The following is a 16266-nucleotide window of genomic DNA, read 5'->3' as shown; positions in this document are numbered from 1 at the left end:
GTGCGTGCGTGAGGGGGAAAGGCCGTGGGGCGGGGGTTAGGGAGCTGGCTGACAGCAGGGCAGCTGGGCTGGGGGAGAAGTCTGCGTGCCACAGAGAGGAGGGGGCAGATGTAAAGGTGCGCGCATGGCTGCGGGCCTGCGAGGCGCCCGCCTGTGTCAGGAAGGGCCGGGGCCGGGCGGGAGGCCCCAGCCGTGCGTGCGTGCGGGGCGGCCGCGGCTCCACCGCGCTGCGTGCGGGGGGCGGGCTCCGCGCTCCCGCCCCGCCCCGCCCCGCCCGGCCCGCTGCTGCCTGCTGGCGCGGGGGCCGGCGCTGCTGGCGGTGAGGCGGCCCCGGCCCGCGGCAGGTGATCGCGGCGCCGAGGACCATGCGAGATGGGCTGGCGGGGCGCTGAGGGGCTGGGCGGCGCCCCGCGACACCGGCCCGGCGCCCGCGGGCAGCGCTGAGGCCAGCCCGAGCCGAGCCATGGGGCTGTGCTACAGCCTGCGCCCGCGCCTCTTCGGGGAGCCCGGCGGAGGCAGCGGCTGCAGCGGCGCGACCTCGGAGCCCGAGCCGCCCGCCGAGCACGCGGCCGCCCCGCCGCCCGGGCCCCCGCGCGGGGCGGGCGTCGACAAGCCGGCCGGGGAGGCGGACGGCCCGCCGCTCCTGCTGCTGCTGCAGAACGGCGGCGGGGCGGCCCCCGAGCCGTCGCCCGCCAAGGCGCCTGCTCCGGCTCCTGCTCCGGCTCCTGCGGGCGGCGGGAAACCGGGCCGCCAGGGGGGGCCGCCGCCCGCCGCCGCCACCGCCGCGCTGCAGAGACCCTGGGAGAAGCTGCGGCTGGAGGAGCGCGAGGCGGAGAAGGAGGCGAGGAAAGTCAGCAAGAGCATCGACCGCGCGCTCAAGGAGCAGAAGCGGGAGTACAAGCAGACGCACCGCCTGCTGCTGCTCGGTAAGGGCCTGCGCGCGCGCGCGCGTGTGTGTGTGCGTGTGCGTGCGCGCGCGCGCCCGGGCGGCAGGAGCCTGGTGGGCCCCTGCTGCCCCTTTGTCTCCCCTCCCGTCTGGGGCCCTGCCTGGCCAGCTGCCTCTGCTGCAGCCGGGTTCCCACCTCCCTCCCACCCCGCTTCGTGGCTCAGCCCTGTAGGCGCTGTGGCGTGGCCTGATCCTAGGAAGGTGGGTGTGGGAGAGTGCCTGTGTCCTGCCTGCCAGGGATGTGCCCCAGGCTGAGCTGTGTTTGTCTGACCAAAAAGCCAATAGCATGTGTGTCTCTGTGTTGTGCACGCATGTCTCATGTGCACGCATGCCTTGTGCATGGCGGGCATTGCATGGTGGGCGCATGCGGCATGCATGCCACACCATGTGTGTCTCATGTGCACGCATGTCTTGTGCATGGCATCCTGTGTGGGCACATGCGGCATGCATGCACAGGTGGCGTGTGCGCTGGCGTGCTGTGTGTGCGTGGCTTGTGTGCATGCATGTCGTGCGTGGCGGTTGTGCATGCATCTTGCGTGCACGCATGTGTCTGCGCACACATGTGTGTCTGTGTGTGAGCTGGGCATGGCTGCCTCCTGGTTCCTGCCTACAGGCACTGATGGCTTCAGGAAGGGGCAGCAGGAGCTGGTGAAGTGGGCTGGCTGCCTAGCTGCACGGAAATGATGATCTCCTTCTTGGAGGAGGAGTGAGGCTGAGGGAGCCGAGGAGGATGGGTATGTACAGCCTTCGCCTACTGCACACCCTGTTTGTTCCAAGGACAGCGCCTCAACTGCCTGCTCTAAAAGATGTCACTAGAGGATGTCTGGCTGGGCTTGTGTGCGTGTGCATTTCCCATGAAATACTACGCGCCGTTTGTCATTGCTCTTTCTAAGCATTAGTTAATAGGCTTCTCTAGAGGATTTATCCTCCCTGATACACTTACAGTATGAAAACCACAGAGGTATCTAATACAGGCATCTCATTTCCTGCAGGAAATGGAGCAGTCATGCTGCAGGCGCTTTTGTTTTTTTAATGGCCTGAGGAAGGGATTTACTGGGCTTCCTAGGAGATTTATGATCATGCTTTATGGTACAGGAATGTATTGAATGCAAGGACTGGGGTGGACTTATTTATTTATAAAGCTGTAGTTTAATGTCATTTTAGGTTCTTCTTTCATTTTTGGAGGGGTAGGGAGGAAACAATGAAATGTGGCAGTTTCCAAGATGCTTCCTTATGTTAAGGTCTGGGTGATGTTTGGTAGAACTGCATGCTCAAATTCTAATGGTAAACCATAGCTTTTATTACTGCCTGGAAGCTTGTGGCATACACAGCGCAGTGCAGGTGATCATTTGAGGAGGAATTCCTACTGTTTGGAATCCAGTAACTCCTATAAATGAGTGAGTGTGACTTGTAACATGCTTCATCTGTCCCATTTCAACACAAACTTACTAAAAGAAAAATTATACTAAAATGAGTTGATTTCCTCCTCCCCCACCCCATCTGTAAAACTTGTGGTAATGCTAATACAGACAGAAGAAACAAAGCCGGAGATTTTTGTGGAAGAGCAGTGTAATTGTTTTGAATACCAGGCTGTTTTGTTGATAGACTGATATTGTGTATTTGGTCTATAATGGTGGTTTTCAACCTGTGGTCTCTAAACCCCTAGGGGTCTGCAGACTGTGTCTAAGTGTATGAAAGATGGCTACGATTAATCAAACGTATGTGAATACCCACACTTACAATTCAAAGGTGCCCGCACCTGCATTCAAAATTTTTTAGGGGTCCTCCAATGAAAAAAGGTTGAAAACCATTGGTCTGTAACATAGTTGCAGAATATAAACAGGTGTTTGATAGCATACAATTTTTGGCTTTAGTATTTCAGCTTGTCTCCCCCTCCCCCTTAAAGGCAGACCAAAAGAATACAACCATTTTGGTAGCATTTTCAATTTGTCACATCAAAGGTCTGAACAATCTAGCTGTCCTAGAGCACTTATACACATACCTTTCTGTCCCACAACATGCTGGAGATCTGCCACTTAGGAGCAGACTCGATTAATTGATTCTGTTCTGCACACAAGCTGATGCGTGCTGCGCTGTGCCGCATGCAGTTGTATAAATGGTGAAATGCATGTCAGCACGCAGGAAATGGAGGTGGTGCACTTTTGAACTAAAGCACCTCCAAGTGCCACCATTTTCTTTGTGTTGTGTGCAAGTGTATACATGGCAAAATGTGCATCATCACAGCACCAGTTTTCAAATCTGTGGTGCTTACATGTGTAAAAAAGCCCCTAGTTCTTATATTAGGAAAGCAGGAGTGGTATGTTGTGTTAAAGTCCTTCCCAGGGTGGGACTTAAGTTGCTCTACTGTACTTGGTGGGACACCTTGCAGAATGTTAAGTTAAGCACACGCATAAATCTTCAGGATTTGGACATAAGAAATAGGCATTGACAGCTCCTTCACCTGGGAGCAAGGAGAGCTGCTTTGTAGTGTTATCATATTTCAGGCTCTGGAGAAATGAGTGAAGTGAGAGTGTTTTGTTTCTAGCTATAATAACTAGATACCCTTCACATTTCCTTTCTTTTTTTTTTTTTATAAAGATACAACTCTTGTATGTCATTCATTAGAAATGAAAGAGAACACCTACAATTTATTCTGAATCAAGGATAAAAGAAATAGGATGTATATTTTTGTGTGGATAGGAAATTCCTTCATAAAAGGGATACTGTCAACTTGAAAACTGACCATTTTCAGAAAATTATTTTGAAAATGTCTAGCTGTATTCATGGCCTGAAGTCCTCCTATATCTTTTTCATTCACTTTTCCCCATTTTTTTTCTCGTTCAAAAATCAACACAAAGGAAAATAACTAGATTCAAGATACTCTTACAAAGGAAACAACAGAGGAATAGGTTTCCCTCTACCTTGGTTGTTCTAAACAAATGTAAAGAGATGCTATTTTAACACTAATTCCCCATTTCTGTAATGAGCTTTATGCAGTTGAATCTCTGCTTCTGTGTAGTCTCATTTATTTTTTTCTGATATGAATGGCTCCATTGTTGTGCAGTGGATCACCAGCATGGATCCATCTGAAGGACTGGGTCCTTAATTAATTGCTTTTTAAAGGTGTTTGGTATAGTATGAATGAGAAACTCTGTTTTGTGTAATCAAAACTTATTACATTGACTAGACTGGTCTGTGTGTGTAGCAGGGGGTTGGAATGTGAGTGTGTGTGTGTGTGTTTGCTTGTTTTTAACATAGTGCTTCATGTAAGAGTTGATACAGTATGTTTAATACTTTTCCATATATCTTAATCATGCAGCTGCATTTCATACAATAAAATACTTATTTTATGTGAATCAAAATATGACAGCTGCTTTTGTTGCTCTTCATGTAAATTAATTCCTGAAAGTCATGAATCTGCATATAAGTCTGCAAAAATCTGCACAAAAAATGTCATTCTTATAAGTGCTTGCAGAATGTCACTTAGATGCTTGCAAATGATTGTTCTACAACTTTCATCACATGGAAAAAAAATGTCCTATGATGCAATGAAAATCTGACGTTACACCTTGAGCTCTCCAGCAGATTAATTGAAAAAAATGAGGTAGACTTGTAATGACTGAATTTGAAATTGTGATGCCTTGTTTGAGGTACTGGTTTGTGAGAGGGGGTTACTTTAAATTTCTGGCAATTCTTGTGATCTTGCTATTCTTTGATAATTGCTAAAAAAAAAATTTAAATAATTTGCTTTGCAGCTAGACTTAAACAATTATGTTGCTCTGCCTTTTCTCAGGCTCTTAATCTTCACATTGTTTATGATGTTGGAAATAGATAAATAAACTTTTTTACCTATGATTTTTGTCAAGCTCAATTGGAATAGAAGCTAGAATTCTGTTTAAAAATGCACACAGTCATCATTTTCAACTTGTTCACTTGATTTTAGGAAGTGTCCTGAAGACAGCCTTCTCTTCTTTATCAAAACACATCTTGTACTTTTTAAACTGCCTGTTTCCTTTTTCCTCTTCCATATCCTTTTTCCTCTTCTGTTTCCGTTTCCTTCATTGAGAATTGTCTGTAGTTAGTACTTCAGTTGTTGTTTCAAAGTGCCACACATTTTTAATAGTATTCAGCACTTGAAGGTGCACTTAAGACCTGGCTCCAGATACTTCAGGTTTTTACAACGTAATGGATCACCCCCAGGCACATATGTTTTCCCAGTCTATGAATTAAAACCAAGCTTTTCCTCATGGTTTGAACTGTAGTAGCCAACTTTCAAACAATTTCTCCAAATGGAGAACAGAGACTCTTGATTGCCCCTTGTTCAGCTTTCTAAACTGAAACCAAAAGTAGTTAAAGTAAAAACTTTTTCTGAATAACAGGAACTAAGCCATGTGCAGATATTCAGTTTCTACTGGGAGAATCACAACTCTCCCAGTAGAAACTATGTACAGAACTTCTATCTTTTTCTCTTAAAGCAAAAATGGCTATTCTGTGAGGAAAAATAATATGACTACAGCCAGGTAGAAATCATTCCAGGGAGAGTTTATCTGAGGGGAATAAACTACCTATTTGGCTTACGCCTCCCAGAGACCAGGTGGAGTGAAGCTGTGGGGAAAAGTTTGTGTTCTAGAGACCAAAGTCACCCTGGCCTGGAGAAGGTGGTACAGTAGTTTCCATAGACTGAGAGGGAAGCTGCTCTCTAACTGCTGCTTACCCTGAGGATTCAAGTGAGAAGCAGGTAGGAGGCTCATGTTGCTACTCCTCTGCTTGGCTCCTGGGCACCAGGGGGGAGTAGTGCGTTAAGCCCCTAGCTGCTTCTCACTTTGGAGTCCTTTGTGCAAGAAGCAGGCAGAAGGCTTTGTCCTCTTGCTCCAGTCCCCCCAGGGACAGGAGAAATGGAGCAGCCCGTCTTTCCCCAGACCAGGATCACTTCAGTCTCAGGAAGGCACAAGAAGTAGAGGAGAGAGAGCGGTTGCAGACTGACCATCTGTGCTGCTCCCTCCCCTGGAATCATTTCTAGGAGTTGAACTTTTCTGCTGCTGGAATTGAATGTTTTGTATGTGGCCTGAAAACACTGTAAATAGTCTCTCTGTTGAAAAGACTGAAAATAATGGGTGTGTGTACATGTGCTCCAGGGTTGAGGCCTGTTTTAATTAGAGCCGCTCTTGGGAGCCGCTCTAATTAAACTGGCCACAGTGTCTCATTTATTCAGTGTCCTGTGTTTCAAAATGGCAGGGGCACTTTAACTAAAGCTTGTTTGACAAGCTTTGGTTTAAAGCACCCCTTCCACCATTCTGAAGTGTGGGGTTGCTGATATACAAGACGCTGCAGCATTCTGGTTAGAAAGCTCCAACAGACCTGATTAATTGAGTCTGCTCTGACACGTTCTAATCAGTGTGTTGGAGCAAATATAAAAGTGCCCAGTGTGGTTACTCATTTAAACTTTTGATGTCCATATAAGATTTCATATGTTTTCCCATGATTCTATAGTCAAGCAAACTGCTACCACCGTATATAGCTCATTTAAAAGTTAAAGATTCATTGATTAAGTTTCCTTAACTTTCTTTTAAAAATAAGTCTTTAAAGGCAGGCATTAGAATTTAAAAATAAATGATTTAAGTCGTCTTTTAGTCTACCATTGCTGCAGTGCAAGTCTGGGTTTGTGTATGCTTCAATAAACCCCAAATTGCCTCGTCTAGCATATTGTTTTAAAATCTTCTCTTTGACTGTTCTCGTGCTTGATTAGTAGAGCATCCTGTCTGTTGAATGTCATTTGTACACTTGTAGTAAAATATTGCAAACCCAACAATTTGTCACTGTATAAACTAATTTATTGGTGTTGAGATAATAGATTAAGGATTTATTGCACAAAGGAAGATAAAGCCTAGGCCTGCATGTGCAGTTGGCGAGGATAGACATTTTTGGGCCTTGCAATTTAAATAAATATTTGACAGTTGTGACTGTTGAGTAACCAAATCCTTCCTATTGCTCTGACACGTTCCTAAATACTGTGCTGTTTTTACTGTTACCTTTTAAGATGTTTTTGCATAGCACTTGGCCTGAAGGAGAAGAAATGGTCTGTGCATGAATGAGCTTATACACCCTAACTTGAGGAGACAAAAAGTGGTCATGGTAATAAATAGACAGTTTATTTTTTTTTCTTCTTTTTTAAAAGATTTTAGCTCATTTCTTTTTGTTCATAGCCCTGCATAGTAATTTCCTAATGTCCAAGTAATAAATTCCATTGAATACATACTACTTTGTATAAGAAGTAGTTGTGCTAGTGCATTTCATTTTGTGTTATCTTTTAATAATGAAGATTTGTAAGGTGAATGAACTTAGAATATTCTAGGGGTGCACCAATAGAGATTTTTGGAGCTGATACCAATAGCCGATATTTAAGGTAAGTCCAGTGTAGTAGAAGAGGAGGGAAGGCGGGGGGTGTGGGGAGGGAGGCAGATCAGTGGCCCCTGCAGTGCGGGAGTGGGTGGGGGCAGGTGCTGCCCAGGTGGAGCAGGGGCTGGAGCTGTGGCTCATCCAGTGGGAGGCAACTCCCACTGCTGCTTGCACCCTAGGAGGGCACGTGCCCCTCGGACCTGCATGGGGCAAGAGGGCTGCATGGGGCTCTTTTCAGTGGGGACTGGGGTGGGTGTGGGCGTGGGCAGCACTTGGAGGATGCTGAATCTATCCCCTAAATTTTGCTTCTGCTCCCACTGCCAGCCACACAGCACAGCCCTGGCTCAACGCCTTGCCTCCACCCATGCACTAGGAAGAGCAGGTGCTGCGCCAGGCAGCTGGGAGTGGAGCAGTGGTGAAATCTGGGGTGGATGTAGCATCTTCTCAGCACAGCCAGTGTCTGCTCCAAGCCTAGCTCCCGCCGAGAAGAGCTCTGTGCAGGCCCCACTGTAGCCCACCCCGTCCCATGCAGATCCAGGGGGCACATACCTCCCCACCCCCGCCACCGTGGTGCAAGTAGCCAGAGCCATTTTCACCACCACCACCCATGAGCTGCAGCTCTGTCCTGCCTGGGCAGCCCCTGCCCCCTCCCTCACCACAGGGGCCACTGGACTTAACAGCTGGAGGTAGCTCTCCAAGCTGCTGGCTCTGTTCCTCACTACCTGAGTGCTGCACTGCAGGTGGGCACAGCACGGGTATTTATCAACCAAATTATTGGCCCCATCAGGCCGATATCCAATACAGCCAGTTTTCTTTATATCAGTATCCATCCGATACTGGACTGATGCATCAGTGCACCTCTAAAATATTTGAGGAGATCTATGAAGGTGAACTTACTTTACTCCTAATTCTTACAGATTAATGAAAAATAAATCAGGAGGTGAGCTCCAATGGTCTAAGATGACTTTTCTTAAACTCTTTTTTTCCTATATCATAATGGTCCTTGTGTCATTTTATTTTGTATATGTGTCTATCTTTTCAAAAAATTACAGGGTTAATGCTTTATTTTAATGTTCTTTCACTGTGGCTTTGCATATCACAAAAAATAAATAACACTTGAGGGGGCTTTTCTTACATTTATCACGCTTACCTGACATAATATAAACATGCTTATGCATTTACACATGTTCTCTGAGGGCAGTTGGCTCTCGAGATAATCACTATGGCTAGTTTGTGGGAAGAGGCCACATATATGTGCACATGCAACTTTTTTTAACCAGGATATGCTTAGTTTGTGCTGTCCTTCAGTAATTAAGTACCTGCAATTGAAAAATTGCATGCATCTAGTGGCTGATACAAGGAAGGAAAGAGATCTCTTTGGAGCCTCTTGACTGTGATAGAAGACCTTCCGCTTATTTATTTTTGTTTCCTTTTTCTTTTAACCTTATTTGGTATATGCCATTCTTGTGAATATTCTATTGATTGTCTACCTCTACTGCTGGCTGCAGAATGACATTGAAATTGTTCCCTTCAGTGGTTCTGCAGTAGCAGTGTAATGTGACAATTTTGAACTTCATTCTTCTGATGTTCAGGAAGCCCTGAATAGATTAAAATACAGGCTCTTGAGCTGTTTGCAAACAGTTCAAGTTATCATTGCATCACTTCACATTTAGAAGCTTGATTTGCATCACTGTGAATCAGCAAACAAGTTGTATACAGATATTCATGTTTCTTGCCCCGTAGCATGTTTCCTAGAACTATGCATGATGAGTCCATTTTACACTGTAAGTAAAAGGAGGGGAAGATCCAGGGAGGTGCAGTGGCTAGTAACACCTCACTTCAGAAGTGTAGTTCATCTGCTGGTGTCTCCTGTTCCGCATATTCTTGGATGTCTAGGCCCCCTGCAGATTTTGAGGCACAACTGGAGCCCCAGGCTGACTTGGGACACCCAGGGGAACCAAGTAGGGAGCAGACAAAGGAGGTGAGATCCATCTGCTGCCCAAGATGATCTGGAGTGGAGGAGGAAATGGGAGCGGAGGGAAAGTGCCTTGAAGGGAGGGTGTGCGGAGAGCTGGTGGTGGAGGGAGTCTAACTCCCTTTGGGGACTTAAAGTCCCCAGTAGCTACTGCACTCGAGAGGGGGGGGGATGTGCGGGGGGGCAAGCCACCTCCGTGGTACTAGAACCCCCATCCCTTTAAAATTCTTAGATCCACCTATGTACAGAATGGATGCTACCCAACTAGGGCCATATCTACCAGTAGTGGCATGGCTTAGATTTGTTCTTCATCTAATAGTGTGAATGTACTTACTTAACTTTTGTTTTTGTTAAAGAGAACAAACAAACCAGGAAGCTATTTTTGGGAAACAATCTAGCTCTTCAGCAAATGCAGCTTACAATTTTGAGTTTCATGTCCCCTGTGTGTCTCTTTCTTTTTTTTTGGTTTTTTTTGTTTTGTTTTGTTTTGTTTTGTTTTTTTAAGACTTACTAGGTGCATCCACATGAAACAACTGTGCACTAGCACCTGAAACAACTGGGGGGATAGTACTGCACAATAATAACTGGGCAGTCCACTGCTTATGTAGACATGGGCATCGTGGGTTAAGTATTGAAATACTTTCTTCATTCGAAATAGTTAAGAATTGGAGATAATTTCCCCTCCTGTTTTTTCATATACATACATTCACGTACTTTTCAGAATTTGTCTGAAGTACTACCGTGAACGTTGAAAGGTACAAGAACGTTGTTGCCTTGCAGATAGACTGCTAGTAATTAATATATTCTTTTTCAGAGTTGCCACATGATATGTTATACTTGTTATTACTTTTCACTGCTTGCTTCTGCACTTAAGACTGTAGGTGAAAAGTTCAAGGGACTAAAAATACTTGACTTTTGTTGTTTAGGCCATCTGTTTATTGTAGCTTATTAAAGGAGGGATAAATCTTCCTCAGGAGTAGAATCAGAATGGAGGGGCAATATTAAATATATTCTGTTTGTTTTGAGCTCAATGCATCACCTTTCTGTCCGTCTGTTTGTGTGATATTTAGTCTTTGCAAGCAAAGCACCAAAAGAGAAGAAACCTGTCTTGGAATATGGTAACATTAAGGCACACCATTAGTTGTCTTCCAGAGTAAATGTTAGATAAGATCACTGGGTTTTTGGTTGTAGCCATACTGGTCTAAGGACATAGGCGGGCAAGGTTCTTTCGGTAGATGTGATATCTTCTTTAGACCAACTGAGTAGTTGGAAAAACGTTCTTTGCAAGCTTTCAGGCTCCAAGGAATAAGATAAGTTTCTTATGTTTTGAGACTCCAGAATAAGATCACGGCAGGCAAAGTTCTTTGGGTAATGTGATATCTTTTATTAGTCCAACTAAATATTTAGGGGAAAGTCCTTTGCTAGCTTTTGGGCACAAACATCCTTCTTCAGGCCATGGGAGACTGCTGATGTTATGAGTTCTCCAAGGTAGAAAAGATCACATGAAGGCTAAACTTAATGAGTTACTATTTTGTAATTTAGTACTTTGCATGCTATGCTATAGTAATGGTCAAAGAGACTATCAGTGTAAACTTTACCCAGGTTCTTTCTGGTCAGTGTATCCTCCAGCTAATGTTTTGAAACTTTTTTTTAATTCTAAGTCACCTTGCCCTCCCCCCCAGCCTTTCTTGCTGATTTAGTAAGAGAATAGTGAAGCAGGTTTCTATGCAATTGTTAAATGTATAAAGTAAGCAAAAGGGAAAATGTTTTTCTTTTGCTAACTTATATGGCCATACATTTAACTAGAGGGTAAACTGATCACAATTTATCACACACAGGCTGGCCTGCGACACTTGCTTACATGAATGCTCTGACCCGTGGGTTAGTGGAAGCCCTGTTAAGTTAGTGCATGTTAGCTTCCATTTACCAGGGGGTCCAGGCATGCATATAGGCTGCTGGTCAGCAGAAGTTCTTAGCAGCAAGCCCAAAAACTGTGGCTTGCATCTGAGGTAGGCTAGTGCTAGGTAGGGCCTGGTGACTGCCACTGATTCTTTCAGCTGCACTGTGGGTGATTTTCCCCCTCCCTCGCCACCTCCAGCTCTGTGGGCTGGATCTGGTTTGCCTGTGGTAGGTTGACAACCCCTGTGGAGCAAAGCTGATTCAGTAAATTGCAGTAAACTCACCCCAGAGTCAGCTATACACAAAGAATAATAGAACTTTACATGCTGATTAGAATTATGGGAAAAATGTTTTTTTTTAAGGCAATGGTATTCTTTCAAGAAGGAAGTTGATTTTGGGGAGTTAATTAATTCAAGATAATTGTCTACTCATTCCAATGCCTGAGGAATGACTGATTTCCTTTATAGAATCTTAGAAAAGTAGGGCTGGAACAGACCTTAGGAGGTCATCTAATCCAGCCCTTGCTCAAGGCAGGGTCATCCCTGACTAAAACATTCCAGACAAGTGTCTGTGTGACCTTTTCTTAAAATATTCCAAGGAGGGAGATTCTGCAGCTCTCTAGATACAGTCATGCTCATAGTGAGAAAGTTCTTCCTAATGTCCAAGCTAAATTTACCTTTTGCAATTTGAAACTGTTGTTTGTTGTCTCACCTCGTGGCCACAAAGAATAGTCTACTGTTACTCTTTAGGTATTTGAAGACTATTATCAAGTCCCCCAACTCAAGGAAGGCCACTTTGTACCTGAAAGTTTGTTTAACATTTCTCCCAACTATACAGTTGGTCCAATAAAAGATATCACCAAAAAAAAATACCCTCGCTTCAAATACCCACTTAGTATTCTCTTCTTCATACCTCACCAAGCATGAACAGAATGGAAGAATTGCATCCCTTGACTAGAAAGTGATGCACCTGGTAACACAACCCAAAGTCTTTTACAACAAGGGTATGCTGTGAATGCTTGTTAAGCTTCACATTCACTATAACTTCCAGGTCTTTTTTTCCCTGCAGTACAAGAGCTTAGTTTGTCACTCCTGAGTCTTTCCCCATCCATCCAACTGAAATCTGACTATTTGTGAAGACAGCAGTAAAAAAGACCTTCAGTACCCCATCCTTCTCTGCATCATGCATTATAAGATTGTCCTGTACTCAGTAAGGGAAATACACTTTTCTTGGTCTTCCTCTTACTTCTGACATACGTGTAGAATCCTTTTTTGTTGCCTTTTATGTCCTTTGCTAATTTCACCTCAGTTCATGATACGGCCTTCCTGATTTTTATTTTTTTTCCCCCCTCCCTGCAAGTCTGTGAAATTCTTTTGTATATAAACATTTTAGGTATGCAGAGCTATTTTTGTTTTATGTTTTTGCAGGTGGCCCAGTTATTTTACAGAATTTATGGATACGTGTTTTTAGCCTGGTTATTTACAGTGTCCATAAATTTACAGAGAAGGGAGCAGGGACCTGTCCCATTGCTCTAAGGTGCTTCCCAGTCCTGCCTTCCTCCTGACTACAGATTAACATGGGTAACTACCTGTCTCATTTTAGTTGTTAGGGTAACTTTCTTTAGTTTTTAAGGCTAAGTTTTCAAACTTCATCTCACTACTATATTGCTCTTACCTAGACTACCTCCAGTCATTTACCATTCTTTTTAAGGTGAGCTGGACATAATCTTTCTGGAATGATCTCATCAGAAGTAACATCAGCTTACAGAATGGGGTACTCTATTCTGGAAGTATGGCCTGAATTGTATGTTCCTAGGTTTGAGCTTGAAATTGGCTTTATTTTTAAAAAAAAAACAAAAACAAAACATGCTTGACTGTTTTGACATCAAGCAGTTTCCTCCATAAAATGGCCTCATTCTTTTTGAGAGCTGCAGTGACTTTAAGCGTCGGGTAGATTACTTACATGTAATGGCATTGGGCTGAGATCCAATCCCTGCAGAGATTCAGTATTCCCACTAGTAGATGATTTGCAATGAACTAGAACCTAGCAGTTAGCTATTTCTTAATCCATTTCATAGATAGTATATCGATTATTTATTTATTTATTTTGTAGAATGACTTGATGCTACCTGACTTTTTTTTCTAAAAAAAAAAAAAAAAAAAAAAGAGAGAGGGGGGAGGAAGTAGCAAATACTTTGAAATAGATCTTATGTCAAAATAATTAACTTTTATCAACCAAACTTATTATGATGTCAAAGAATATAGGTTGATTTAATAAAACCATGATGACTGGCATTAATATGTTCTTTTACTTATGAATCTAGTATTTATTGCTCTTCTGTTTTGCTATCACTGTCAGGTTAATAACTAGCTTTATAATTATGCGTGGTTCACTCTTTTTAAGCACTGACACAATGTTGCATTCCTGGAATTTTTGAGAGAGCCATCATCTTCCAGAATTTATTCTGAAAAAAATCAGTGGTTCACAGAACTTCTTGGTCACCTCCTCAGACCTTTTGGTGTAAAAAATGGTTGTGTTTAAAAATATATAATATGTGTAGTATTTGCTGTTTAGCTTCCCCATTAATTGATGTTGGAATAAATGGTATTTCATCATCGCTTGATATGGCTAAATCATCCAGCTTTTTTCTAAAATATAAAATGCTACTGGTTCTTCACACTGTAATTGGCATATGTCATTCTCCATCTAGTAATGGATCGTACTAGCTCTTCTCTACTTCTCAGTTAAGTTGCTTAATTTTCAAAATAGAGGTGACACCTCTAGGTTCCATTTAACTTAACTTTGTTATCTGTGAAAATGCCTTTTATCGCTTTGTCCTCCTTGAAAATATTTTCTCTCTTTCTAAAGAGTAGAGTAGCACCCATCATAGTGACTTAATCGAATGTGGACTTCCAGTACAAATCAATTACTTGTTAGACTATTTGGAATCTTGCCACAAACATACATGTCTGTGCTTTACAGGCTTGTGACAGATGTTATTTTTATAGTTCTACAAAGTTTGTATCACTACATAGTAGAAAGCTAAATGGGCAGGCACATAGGCACAGCTACCTCACTGGAGGGTAACAAATACTTTAAGAATTCAGTGGAAGTTCTTGGAATTTGCTTAAAAAGCATCATTGCCTTTGCCTGCCTCCCAACCAGAGAGCTTGAGAAACTTCATTGAGTACTGAATTAGGGTACAAGTTCTACCAGAAAGACACATCAGAGACTGAGAGGAAGAAATGAAAAACACACAAACGGAAAAGCAGGACTAGAAGGAACCTCCATAGATCATCTAGTCCAATACCCTGGCTGAGGCAGGATCATTCCTATCTAAACCATCCTGTATAAATCCATTGTCTAACTTAGTAGCAAAACTGCAGTCAACCCTAACACAACCACAAGACATAACACCCTAACCTGCCACAGTGTAAAGCAGGGGGACCACAGTAACTAACAGCCTGCTGCTGCAAAGGTCATTAAAATAAGCTTGAGAGATCCAAGAGGGCCACAGCAACCACTACGAAGGAAGGCAAACCCCCACAATTTATACCAATCTGATAATAGAGTAAAACGCTTTCCTAACCCTAACTGTCATCAGTTAGTGATCAGTTTAACCCTGAGCAGAGGAAACTCTGTACCCAGGAACCTCCAGCTTTAAATTCCAGTGAGTGCCTTAACTTAGCCAAGACAAAATCGCCAACATTGGCTGCAGCAACACCCAGCCCCCAAGGAAGGTTTTAAAAAAACAAAAGCACACCTTCTCTTCTCTACCAAGACTCCCAGATCCTTCTCCATAGTGGTGCCATCTACCCAGGTGTCTTGCATTTTGTATTTGTTTTTGATTATTCTTCATGAAGTGTAGCACCTTGCACTTAACAGTATTCAACTTCATTCTGTTAGCTCCATCTGAGCTTTCCAGTCTGTCAGGATCTATCTGAGTTGCACTTCTGTAATCCTTCACAGTTTCATGTTATTTGCAAACTTGCTCGAGAAGCTCTCAATTCCAGCATTGAAATCATTAATAAATGTGTTGAACAGCACAGGACCCAAGACTTTTCTTTTTTGGACACTGACTTGAGCTGCCATGGTGCTCCCTGGTTCCAGGCTGCCCATACACCCTTTAAAGCAAGAGCACCTTTCTTGTGCTTGTGATGATTTTGGTCTGACCATTAGCCTAAAGAAGACAGTAGTCACGGGTCAACTCTGCCCTCCAGCCCTCCCGAAGTTAGAATAAATGATGAGAACCTGGAAGTGGTTGAAAAATTCACTTACTTGGGCTCCACTGTCTCACAAAAATCTTGGCTTGGAAGCCAAAATTAATGCTCACGTTAGAAAGGCAGGCAACATCATGACTTAACTTCAAAAGAGAGTTTGGAAAAACAGTGCTTACTCTCTTGACAAAAATGTTCATCTATAGCACTTGTGTACTTGGCTCTCTACTGTACAGCAGTAAAACATGGACTCCTTATGCCAAGGAAGAAAGAAAACTGAACAGTTTCCGTATTTGATGTCTCTGCTGTATCCTGGGCATAATGTGGTGTGACAAAATTTCCAACTCTGCTGTTCTGGAATGGGCCAAGATACCCAGTATGTTTGTGATCCTGAAACAGACGCCTCTGTTGGTTAGGATGTGTGAATCATATGAGTGATGGCCAAATCCCCAATACTCTACAGCAGGGGTGAGCAAAATGGCAGATCCAGCCAAGCTGCCAGACACCATTTCCCAGAACCCCCCATGGCTGGGGCCGGTCTCCATGGAGATCCCAGCTGCAGCTGCACTGTGAAAGCTCAAGGCTGGGGTTGCCATGGAAACCAGCCCCAGCCGCACTGGCAGGGCACATGGCAGAGCAGGGCAGGGGGCTGCTCTGGAGCTGCTGGGATCTTGCGATTGGGGGAAACTCGCTTCGGAGTTAGGGCAAAGCTGCAATCTGCAGCCTGCATGCTCTGGGCAGGGGCATGCAGGTAGTGGATTGCAGCTCTCTCCCTGCTCCAGACCAGGCCGTTACTGCTGCAACCCTGCCCAGAGTGTGCAAGCTGTGTGTCA

General features: G+C 44.1%; 1 protein-coding gene across 1 annotated transcript in view; it reads left to right on the top strand.

Annotated features, from left to right (window-relative positions):
* The first annotated feature begins 272 nt into the window (after positions 1–272).
* Positions 273–16266, top strand: part of GNAL (G protein subunit alpha L) — a 316776-nt gene continuing 300782 nt past the window's right edge. Inside the window, exon 1 of the mRNA XM_090039652.1 lies at positions 273–926. Within this exon, the coding sequence (XP_089895778.1) occupies positions 464–926 (463 nt within the window). The 5' untranslated portion in view covers positions 273–463. The remainder of the gene's footprint in view (positions 927–16266) is intronic.

The sequence above is a fragment of the Crocodylus siamensis genome, chromosome 3 (assembly GCF_052110815.1).
Source record: "Crocodylus siamensis isolate JL-2025a chromosome 3, ASM5211081v1, whole genome shotgun sequence".
NCBI lineage: Eukaryota > Metazoa > Chordata > Crocodylia > Crocodylidae > Crocodylus > Crocodylus siamensis.
The sequence above is the reverse complement of the archived record's forward strand: the minus strand, read 5'-3'. Positions and strand labels throughout refer to the sequence as shown.